Raw genomic sequence first — 11978 nt, 5'->3', positions numbered from 1 at the left:
TCCCTCGGCCGCGCCCACTTAACCCTTTGTCTCCCTCGGGAGGCGGGCAAGCGCTTGCTGCTCTGCATCCGTGCGGGGAGTCCTCGGTTTACGACCGCAGCGGGGCCCTGGGTGTCTGTTGCTAAGCGGAGACGTTGGTTCAAGAGAGTTTTGATCCACTTTACGACCTTCCCGGCCACATTTGTTAAGGGAAGCATCGTTTTTTCCCCATTTTCATAACATATAATCACATGTATTCCATTACATAGCCAACATCGTATTGTATTATTAAATGTTTACATCAATTCGTCTTGCCATCAACTCCCCAAAACAATTATTGGCTCTTCTGCTCTCAAAAAACACCATATTTGTACCTTATCCATCACTTTCTTCTCCCTCTCTCCTCCTCCTCCCTGCCTCCTTTCTTCCCTCTGTCATCCTTCCCTTCTCTACTTCCCCCTCCTTTCTCCTTCTCCTCTCTCCCCTTTCCACTCCTCCTTTCTCTCCTCCTCTCCCCCCTTGCTCTCTCTCCTATCCCTCTCTTCTTCCCTTACCTCTCTCCTCTACTTCCCCTTCTTCTCTCCTTCTCCTCTCTCCCCCTTCCCACTCCTCCTTTCTCTCCCCCTCTTCCCTACCTCCTTTCTTCCCTCTGTCATCCTTCTCTTCTCTACTTCCCCTTCCTCTCTGCTTCTCCTCTCTCCCCCTTTCCACTCCTCCTTTCTCTCCTCCTCTCCCCCCCTTGCTCTCTCTCCTATCCCTCTCTTCTTCCCTTACCTCTCTCCTCTACTTCCCCTTCTTCTCTCCTTCTCCTCTCTCCCCCTTCCCACTCCTCCTTTCTCTCCTCCTCCTCCCTACCTCCTTTCTTCCCTCTGTCATCCTTCCCTTCTCTACTTCCCCTTCCTCTCTGCTTCTCCTCTCTCCCCCTTTCCACTCCTCCTTTCTCTCCTCCTCTTCTGCCCCCTTGCCCTCTCTCCTATCCCTCTCTTCTTCCCTTACCTCTCTCCTCTACTTCCCCTTCTTCTCTCCTTCTCCTCTCTCCCCCTTCCCACTCCTCCTTTCTCTCCCCCTCTTCCCTACCTCCTTTCTTCCCTCTGTCATCCTTCTCTTCTCTACTTCCTCTTCCTCTCTTCTTCTCCTCCCTCCCCTTTCCACTCCTCATTTCTCTCCTCCTCTTCTGCCCCCTTGCCCTCTTTCCTATCCCTTTCTTCTAAGGGAAGCATTTGTTTTTATTGAATTTTTTTTAAAAAAAGGCTTTTACAAATATTTATCTCCCTTCCTCCACCCTCCCCACCCGAACCCAACACCCACCCAACTCCCCCCCTCCCCGACTTCCCAGAACAAATGCAGGGTATAAATCTTTTAACAAAGATATTCTAAAATAAACTTAAAGAAAGTTGGTATCATCTTTCATTTGAGCTTTAACTCCTCTTTTGTTAGGCTAACTCTAAACAGCTTATATCATTCCTTGCTTCTTCAGTCATAAGCTATCTGGAATTTCTTAGTCCCGTATTTAATTTGAATATAGTCAATCCATCTTCTCCACTCCAGTTTATATTTCTCATTTGAGTGATCTTTGAAGGGAAGCATCTTGAAGGAGTATATGAATCAATATTGGCTCTTTGCTTTTATTACCAATTGCTTCTGTTACGGTATAATTGTTACCGACGAAACCGACATTTGCGGTTTGCTTCTGATATGATATACTCCTTTATTAAGAATCACGCTTTGTTCTTGGCTTCTGGTTATATTATTGCATACTGTCAGAAATGAGTTTGGTTTTCTAGCCTCTAATCTTAATATCCGGACTGTAAATGTTCTCTGGCTCCTGCGTCTCCCTTCCCAAGGGAGTGGGCGGCATACAAATTTCATTAAATTGAAATTGAAATTCCATTCTTGGCTTCAAAGCTAGGCACATTCTTGAAAACGTAGAAGGAATTGTTACCCGGGAATATCAGGCCCCATCGAGAAAGGAACCAAACTGGGGAGTTATTCTGGCTCATCAACCCTGAAAGCATTCTGCTGAAAAACAAATTGGCAAAGGGGTGGGGGGGGTAGGGGGGCTGCCACCCCCTATCCAAGGCTATAGGAATCCTCCAGAGACAGAGTGTTGTAATATAATTCCTTGTGTAGGTGTGGGTCACCCATGGCCCAGTTCATAACGGGGCATGCAGAGCCATGCTGAACCACACAGGAGAAAACAAACTCCTAAAACCCCATAACATCCTGATAGTTCATAACATAACATCCTGAGATGTGCCCTACCAATGACGCCCAGGATTTGACCATATATAGACAGAACTTCCCTGAGCAGTAGATTAGAAATTGTACTTTTACAGGCTGTTTTTAACCACATGCTATTGCTCCTCCTGCCTTTGTCCTATCTCAATAAAAGGGGCTCTCAGACCCCCAATCTGGGTTGTCGCTCCATCCCGAGAAAGGTCGTGTCCTGTCTTTTCTCCACATTGGCCTCATGGACGAACCACGGGAACGCTACATCAGAGACAGGATGCTTTAAAGATCACATTGGTAAGGAATCTTTGTCTCTGATTGGGTAAACTTGGTTTCTCTCTGCCTAAAATGGAAATAATCCTCTGAGCCCCACTTGTAGGGGGTGGCTATCCCTCACATGTGTGTGTTTGTATGTTTTGGAGATAGTTTGCTGTTCTGACACCCCTTCTTCGCTCGTTCACAGACGACAGCCAGACAGAACTTCAAAGGAAATATCTTTTATCAGTCCTGGCTCAAGTTGGCTGCGAGCCCCAAAATAAACATAGATAAAGTCTCTGGCAAAAAGTTACACAGCAAAAGCGAACACGAAAAGCTCTTACAGCAAACCAGGTTTACAGAAAGCAAATCACTTATCCAAGTGCCTCTTTGAATCTCGAAACGATGAGATGAACCACACACGACGAACCACGAACGTTGACTTCTGCCACGAAGGCATGGCACCATCCGTCTTTTATCTGCAGAAGACGACCCTAACGAGCAACAGCTGCTCGTTAGTCCTGCATCCCGACGCAACTCACAGGAAGCTTCTGCTGAGTCACAACAGTTTGCTCACCCATAGCTTTTGCTATGGCCATCAATAAAAGCAGATATTTTTTGCAAGCCTCGTCTCCAGTCATTTTAGTGGCTCCAGGAACCTGCTGGGACGTTAAATCTTTTTATCGGATGAAGGGAGTCGGAAGGGACTTTGTGCTGTAGGTCATCTAGTCCACCCCCTCCCCCAAATCGTTACAGCTGATATGTGAGTCACCGGGTTAAGTGAATCTGGCTTCCCCATTGATTTGGCTCACCAGAAGATCGCAAAAAGGGACCCCCGGGACTCTGAGACCGTCGTAAGTATGAGTCAGCGGCCGAGCATCTGAATTTGGATCACGTTGACCATGGGGATGCTGCGACGGTCGTAAGTGTGAAAAATGAGACTTTTTTCAGTGCTGTTGTAACTTCAAACTGTCACCAAGTGATCCGTTGTAAGTGGAGGACTCCCTGGGCGTGGTATTGAAGAGGCAGAGACAGAGAGCAGGCTGGGGGAAAGCATTTTCACATAGAGGTAGTCCTCGACTTACAACAGTTCATTTAATGACCGCTTGAATTTATGACGGCACTAAAAAAGTAACTGACTGATTTTCACACTTATGACCATGGCAGCGTCTCCATGGTTACAGGATCAAAAGTCAGATACTTAGCAAGCGACTCGTATTTATGACGGTTGCAGTGTCCTGGGGTCACATGATCCCTTTTGCGACCTCCTGACCAGCCAAGTCAACGGGGAAGCCAAATCCACTTAACGACCATGTTGCTAACTGAACGACTGCAGTGATTCACTTAACGGCCGGGGCCAGAAAGGTGGTGAAATGTGGGCGAAACTCACTTAACGACTCTCTCTCTCTCTTAGCAACATAATTCTGGGCTCCATTGCGGCCGTACGTCCGAGGACTAGCTGTAACCCCTTGTCACCATCAAATCGTGTATCTTCAGCCCCCTTGAACACAATTCCAGAATCCCTGCATGGAAGTGTGTAAAAGTGTGCAAATCCTCGTACAGGGCAGACCAATAAGATGCGGCACTGGTGGTGTTTCCTGCACGGAAACGTGGCCGGCCTCAGTTTCCCAGTTGTTATCTCCTGGTTAATCCTTCCTTCCATGGCTGGCTGGGAAATTCTGGGAAATGAAGTCCATCAAGTTGGGAAGCCGGCATTCCGCCCTAAAGGAACAGGATCAAAGAGGCCAAGAAGAGACCAAGATGGAAACTAACCAGGTTTAGCAGGAGGTACAGAGGCAGCCTTGAGAAAAAACGTAGCACATCATGGTCTCCTGTTGCAGCCCAGGGTGCCACTTCCTTCTGTGTGTGTGTGTACACCAGTGGTGGGTTTCAAAAATTGTTGGAACCCACTCTGTGGGTGTGGCCTCCTTTGTGGGAGTGGCTTGCCGCCCATGTGACCGGATGGGAGTGGCTTGCTGCCCGTGTGACCGGATGGGAGTGGCTTGCTGCCCGTGTGACCGGATGGGAGTGGCTTGCTGCCCGTGTGACCGGATGGGAGTGGCTTGCTGCCCGTGTGACCGGATGGGAGTGGCTTGCTGTCCGTGTGACCGGATGGGAGTGGCTTGCTGCCTGTGTGACCGGATGGGAGTGTCTTGCTGCCCGTGTGACCGGACGGGAGTGTCTTGCTGCCCGTGTGACCGGATGGGAGTGGCTTGCTGCCTGTGTGACCGGATGGGAGTGGCTTGCTGCCCGTGTGACCGGATGGGAGTGGCTTGCTGTCCGTGTGACCGGATGGGAGTGGCTTGCTGCCCGTGTGACCGGATGGGAGTGGCTTGCTGCCCGTGTGACCGGACGGGAGTGTCTTGCTGCCCGTGTGACCGGATGGGAGTGGCTTGCTGCCCGTGTGACCAGATGGGAGTGGCTTGCTGCCTGTGTGACCAGATGGGAGTGGCTTGCTGCCTGTGTGACCGGATGGGAGTGGCTTGCTGCCCGTGTGACCGGATGGGAGTGTCTTGCTGCCCGTGTGACCGGATGGGAGTGGCTTGCTGCCCGTGTGACCGGATGGGAGTGGCTTGCTGCCTGTGTGACCAGATGGGAGTGGCTTGCTGCCTGTGTGACTGGATGGGAGTGGCTTGCTGCCTTGCCGCCCATGTGACCGGATGGGAGTGGCTTGCTGCCTGTGTGACCAGATGGGAGTGGCTTGCTGCCTGTGTGACTGGATGGGAGTGGCTTGCTGCCTGTGTGACCGGATGGGAGTGGCTTGCTGCCCATGTGACCGGATGGGAGTGGCTTGCTGCCTGTGTGACCGGATGGGAGTGGCTTGCTGCCCATGTGACCGGATGGGAGTGGCTTGCTGCCTGTGTGACCAGATGGGAGTGGCTTGCTGCCTGTGTGACTGGATGGGAGTGGCTTGCTGCCCGTGTGACCGGATGGGAGTGTCTTGCTGCCCGTGTGACCGGATGGGAGTGGCTTGCTGCCCGTGTGACCGGATGGGAGTGGCTTGCTGCCTGTGTGACCAGATGGGAGTGGCTTGCTGCCTGTGTGACCAGATGGGAGTGGCTTGCTGCCTGTGTGACCGGATGGGAGTGGCTTGCTGCCTGTGTGACCGGATGGGAGTGGCTTGCCGCCCGTGTGACCGGATGGGGGTGGCTTGCTGCCCATGTGACCGGACAGGAGTGGCTTGCTGCCCATGTGACCGGATGGGAGTGGCTTGCCGCCCATGTGACCAGATATGAAATTATGAATTAGTACTGAGGTCGGTCCAAGTAGCTATTCAGAAGTTAGTGGTTAGAAGCAATCGTAAAGCAAGATATGGAATTAAAACCAGAAATATTTTGTTGGCTATTTGAAAGGGAGTATAATATACATTTAATTTTACACATGTTAGCAGCTGCTGGGATTGTGTTTGCACAACAGTGGCAAAAGAGATATGTAAATGAATAAATATTACAATGTGCAGGAATAAATAAATTGACAATTAAAATCAAGAAGGCTTTGAATACTTTTTCACGTGGGATTGGTTTTAGCAATTGCCAGCTAACGGAAACAGAAATTAGAAATCCAAAAGTATGAAAGAAAACACCAATTATGTAAGGAAAGGTCCCTAAAATGTACAAGGAAATATTACTAGATCATTATTAATGCGTAGATAACTGCGGGACGTTACACACCCACCAGTGGTGGGTTTCAAAAAACTTTGGAACCTCTTCTGTAGGTGTGGCCTGCTGCTTTCCGGGTCCACTGGTGGAACCTCTTCTTTTTATTTATTTATTTATTATAAAGTATTTTTATTAGTAAAAGAAAAATACAACAACCAATAGCTGGTAAAAGACAATACAACATCCACTGTTTTGCTTTATATTTGACTGCGTTTCAAGACGTTCCCATAATATCAAAATCCTTATAGACATCAGAGGTTAGGTATCTTCTTCCCTCCCTCCCTCTTTCCTTCCCTTGTTTCTTCTTTCCCACTCCCCTTCCTTCCCTCCCTCCTTCTCTCCTTCCCTCCTTTCTTTTCCTTTCCTCCTTTCCTTCCCCTTCCTTTCCTCTCTTCATCCCCCCCTCTTTCTCTCATACCTTCCCTCCCTCCTTTCCTCCTTCCCTCCTTCCTTTCTCTTCTCTTAAGTTCCCTCCTTTCTTCCCTCCTTCCCTCCTTCCTATCTACTCTCCTTCTCTCCTTCCTTCCCTCCCTCTTTCCCTTCCTTGCTTCCCTACCTTCTTCCCTCCCTCCTTCCTATCCCCCTTTCTTCTCTTTCTTCTCTCCTTCCTTCTTTCCACCTCTCCCTTCCCTTCTCTCCTTTCTCTTCCTCCTTTTTAACCTTCCCCCCTTCTTCTGCCTTTCCCTTTTTCCTGTGGAACCTCTTCTAACTGGTTCGGTAGATTTGACGAACCGGTTCTATTGAACCGGTAGGAACCCACCTCTGGTGTGCACGCCACCTGTAATCCCCCTCCCCTCTCCATTTTGCACGCTCATCCAGACGACGTGGCCCGATGGTCCGGCGGTTGCAGAGCTGCCTGCCCCCCCCCAGCCCACCGAAGGAGAGAAATGACACCGGACGCCATTCAAGAGAAGCGGAAACGTTATCTCGGATTAATAAACTAGAATAATTTATTTGACAAAACCACGGAAACGGTCACAGAAAAAGAACAGAAGCCAAGCCAAGGACAGGGTGAAGGGGCTGCGTGTGGCTGGGTTAGCTGGACGTACTGCGGGACCGGCGTGCTTGCGGATCTTCTCCCCACCTGCCAAGAAGGGTGAGGATGAAGAAATTCCTTCCCCCTTGGGCTCTCCTAGCAGCCGGTCCCGAGTTCGGGTTTTACGAAGGAGGAACGCTTGCTCTACATCCGGGCTTCAGAGACGTTTCCCCAATGAAGGAGAATATCTGCAGCTCAGGGTTGAAACGAGGAGGACTTGGTCCTCTCTGAGCTTGCTTGTTTTCTTGCAGACATTTCGCGACCCAACTAGCTAACATCATCAGTGCTAGAAGGGAGGAGGGGTACGTGAGTGGAAGGGAAGGAGAAGGGAAGGAAGAAGAGGACGACTGTGGGCTCCTTGGTGCTCTCTGAGCTTGCTTGTTTTCTTGCAGAGGTTTCATGACCCAAATAGAATAGCAGAGTTGGAAGGGACCTTGGAGGTCTTCTAGTCCAACCCCCTGCCTAGGCAGGAAACCCTATACCGTTCCAGACAAATGGCTATCCAACATCTTCTTAAAGACTTCCAGTGTTGGGGCATTCACAATTTCTAGAGGCAACTTCTGTTCCACTGGTTAATTGTTCTAACTGTCAGGAAATTTCTTCTTATTTCTAAGTTGCTTCTCTCCTTGGTTAGTTTCCACCCATTGCTTTTTCTCCTGCCCTCAGGTGCCTTGGAGAATAGCTTGACTCCCTCTTCTTTGGGGCAACCCCTGAGATATTGGAAGATGCTATCATGTCTCTCCTAGTCCTTCTTTTCATTAAACTAGACATGCCCAGTTCCTGCAACCGTTCTTTAGATGATGCTTACTAGGAAATACCATTGGTGCCTTCTCGTCTACTGGAACCTTAATGGCACTGATGATGTTACCCAGTTGGGTCGTGAAACGCCTGAAAGAAAACCACCAAACTCAGAGAGCACCAAGGACTTCACAAGAAACCAACACTCCCACCAACACTGATCGTACAAGTCATGGTAGATGAACAGAGAGCAAACCCAACTCCCTTCTAGCACTGATGATGTTACCCAGTTGGGTCATGAAACGTCTGGAAGAAAACAACCAAGCTCAGAGAGCACCAAGGACCCCACAGTCTTCCTCCTCCTCCTCCTCCTCCTCTCCTCTTCTCCACAAACCTACCTCCCTTCTAGCACTGATGATGTTAGCTAGTTGGGTCATGAAATGTCTCCAAGAAAACTACCAAGATCAGAGAGCACCAAGGACCCCACAGTCGTCTTCCTCCTCCTCCTCCTCCTCCTCCTCCTCCTCCTCCTCCTCCTCCTCCTCCTCCTCCTCCTCCTCCTCCTCCCCCTCAGCCCTGATCCCTTCTTGCACTGATGATGTTCGCTAGTTGGGTCATGAAACGTCTCCAAGAAAACTACCAAGCTCAGAGAGCACCAAGGACCCCACAGTCTTCCTCCTCCTCCTCCTCCTCCTCTCCTCTTCTCCACAAACCCACCTCCCTTGTAGCACTGATGATGTTCGCTAGTTGGGTCATGAAACGTCTGCAAGAAAACTACCAAGCTCAGAGAGCACCAAGGACCCTCCGTGTCCTGATACAATCACCCTTCCCAGCACACACACACAGACACACACACACAGAGACACACATGCACGCCCACACACATGCCCTAAGCGTGGCGCTCGACAACGCAGCTCCCTTCTTAGACCCCCTCCGTCCGTCTGCAATATTCAAACCGGACGGCGGCCTTGGGTGTTTGCAGGAGGAGGGGGCGGGCGTTGCATTCCCACCCACCCCCTCTACAGGCTCCCAGTCGACGTGTTTAAAAACAACGCAATTCCAAAAACTGATAGAAAAGAGTAGGGGGAGTGCCGGGACGCTCGGAGTGGAAATGGGGGAGGGGGAGGAGGAGGAGGAAGGCGGGCAGTTTATCTGTCATTCAGCTGCGGTGATGAGTTCGTCCCGTCGGCCTCCTCTTCCTCGTCCTTCATGCACTTGAGTCTCTGCCGGGCGAAATCTTCGAAGACGATGTCATCGTCACTGGGGCAGAAGAAAAAGGGGAGAGAAGGAAATGGGTCAGGGGGCTGGGGAAAAGCGGGCGGGGTGAAGGGGAGAAACCTCATTCTGCAGCCAGAGCGTGTTTCCTATTCCGGGTAGTCCTCGACTTACAGCGTTCCGTTTAGTGGCCGTTCAAAGTTATAACAGCACTGAAAAAAGTGACGGGTGACTGCATGTTTTTTTTTCCACACTAGTGAAAAGAAGCAGGTGAGAACGAGAATGTTCTGATTGAGGCTTCCCCCAAACCCTTTTATTCATTTCCTGTGAATTCTGCTCCTTCACATCCAGCAAAGTCTTTCAAGGGAGGATTTACAGTCACAGACCTTATCTGGCTTGGAGAGCTGCCAGGCCGAGATCTGCAGAACTTGGCCAGGAGCCTCGGAGAGTCACGAACCAATGAAGCGAACTAATGGCCTCCTGCAAACTCCCCTCCCCTTTTGCTCCTCTTTTATTCCTTCTGGGAGGGGCCATTCACCGTCTACCTGTGGCTTTACTCCCAAGTCGACCCCTGTTCTTTAGCTGCTCCCTTCCTCTGGCAGCTCTGCGCATGCGCACACTGGGAACAGGCTCCAGCTGTTCTTCTGCCCCACCGATGTCTGACTCCGAAGGCAGCTGATAACTGTCGGATGGCCCTGGCCCCCTCTCTGCCTCCGACGCAGACCCCTCCTCAGAGCCTCCCCCAGACTCTAGGACTGTCCCATCTTCCTCCCCAACCTCCTCACTGTCCGAATAGGCTACCAGCTCCTCTGGCTGCTGGCGGGCTACAACAAGGAGAGTGGTTTTCCCAATACAGCTAGTTCTCGGCTTACGCCAATTTGTTCAGTGACTATTCAGTTACTGATATTGGAAGGCTGCTATCCTGTCTCCCCCAGCCCTTCTTTTCATTAAACTAGACATACCCAGTTCCAGCAACCGTTCCTTCATATCTTGTAAGTTTGAGGACTGCCTCTACAAGGCAGAGTAGCTGGACTACATGGAAAGGACACGGACACACAAACATACACAAATACACACAAACACACAAGGTGATTTGACTCACTTCGTGTCAAGTTCTATGAGATTTGTGTCGATGGGAGCTTCATTTTCGGGCGCTGAAAACAAGAAACAAAGCCAATTCATCTCGTTCCTTGGACAGCGGGTGTAATGCCCCCCCCTGCCTCCCCCCACCCCCAGCCAGCCGACTTGATTCTTCCAACTAGCCAGCCCTCTCAAGGCAGCAGTCCTCATGGATGTTCTTCCAGGAGGATGCTCATCTCCCTCCTGCCCAGGTCGGCCCCGTACAGACAGACTCACCCTCCCTTTGCAACAACTCTTCCTTGGGTTTAGGGTGCATCAGGGTGAATGGCAGCTCCACGGCCACATCGCTGGAAAGAAGAAAGAAAGAAAGAAAGAAAGAAAGAAAGAAAGAAAGAAAGAAAGAAAGAAAGAAAGAAAGAAAGTAAGTAAGGGATCCATTTTGGGTATGGCCGGCACCAGCCTCCTTCCTCCGGGACTGCGCTCTTCGCAAGGCCTGGAGTTTTGGGGGTGTCTGCCTGGCCAGGATTTCCTAAACTGGGTTTATGGGGAGCCAGGTTGGCCCCAATTCCCAGCAAGGCATTCAAAGAAACCCATTTTTGAAGGGAGGAGAACTTGGCTTTCTTGCTGCAAATCGTGTGGGATTCCGACATTCGTTTCTCGATATGGGATCGGGGAGGGAGGTTGGGGTGATCTTCTCCATTTCAGCTGCTTTGTTTAGAAATTAATTTTTAATCAACGTAGGAAACCCCATGGATGCCCCTTGGGGAGAACTCAAGACTCTCCAGGGGATCTAGCCGCCTGCGTTCGACCAACTCAAGCTTCTAGTCCTCATTTCTAATCCTTAGCTCCCTATACATGAAGGTTTCACTTTCGGGGGGATTATTACTCCTCCCAAAAGCACTTTTTCTGCTCCCCTAAACCTCTCTTAAAAGGTTACCTTGCTTTAAGATCCTGCCTTACCTCTGCCACAGCTATACCGCCTCAAGCTTCTAGTCCTCATTTCTAATCCTTAGCCTCCTTCAGATGAAGGTTTCGCTTTTGAGGGGTTTATTCTCTCCCAAAGGACTAACTTTTGAAAAGGGTGCTATTAAAATAGTGTCAATAATTATAATTTATTCTAATTATTTATGAAGGGTCTTTGGTGCTCTCTGAGCTCGGCTGTTTTTTTGCAGACGTTTCATCACCATACTAGGGAACATCACCAGTGCTGCAGCGATGTGGTAACAGTATTAGTACCCCGTCCCTTCTAGGTGGGGGATCAGATCTCTGCATGCAAAGGCAGGGGCTTCCACGGAGGAGGTCAGAAAAGTCAAGATGGCTTCTCAGCCATCTCTTGTGTGCAAAAAACCCCACCCTTGACTGTTTCGACTTTCCCTGTGGATGCCCCTGGTGGAGGGAGGTTGCACTGCATTTGATCAGCACAGGTAGAATTTGAAAGGTGTTGTTACCTGGAGGCAAGATCTCCCAGCAAGCTGGCAGGTTGGAAGGAGAGGAGAGAAGAGAGTTAGAACGCAACAGAACAGAATTCTGTAGAGTAGGAGAACAGAATTATCATTATCATTATAGAAAAACAAAAGAAAATAGAATAGTATAAAAATAGAATAGAATAGAAATATGGAATAGAATAGAATAGTTTTAAAAATAGAATAAAATATAGAATAAAATAAAATAGAAAAGAGAATAGAATAAAATATGGAATGGAATAGAATAAAATAAAATATAGAATAGAATAGAATATAGAATAGAATAGAATAAAATAAAATAAAATATAGAATAGAATATAGAAT

General features: G+C 49.4%; 1 protein-coding gene across 1 annotated transcript in view; it reads right to left on the bottom strand.

Moving 5' to 3' along the window:
* Positions 1–8630: 8630 nt before the first annotated feature.
* ARRB1 (arrestin beta 1) overlaps positions 8631–11978 on the bottom strand; it is a 29290-nt gene continuing 25942 nt past the window's right edge. Inside the window, exons 11-13 of the mRNA XM_032219687.1 lie at positions 10468–10538; positions 10214–10265; positions 8631–9156 (exon numbers count right to left, since the gene is read on the bottom strand). Of these exons, the coding sequence (XP_032075578.1) occupies positions 9045–9156; positions 10214–10265; positions 10468–10538 (235 nt within the window). The 3' untranslated portion in view covers positions 8631–9044. The remainder of the gene's footprint in view (positions 9157–10213; positions 10266–10467; positions 10539–11978) is intronic.

Source organism: Thamnophis elegans, chromosome 6 (genome assembly GCF_009769535.1).
Source record: "Thamnophis elegans isolate rThaEle1 chromosome 6, rThaEle1.pri, whole genome shotgun sequence".
Taxonomy (NCBI): domain Eukaryota; kingdom Metazoa; phylum Chordata; class Lepidosauria; order Squamata; family Colubridae; genus Thamnophis; species Thamnophis elegans.
Note: the sequence above shows the minus strand (reverse complement) of the source record. Positions and strands in the feature narration are given on the sequence as shown.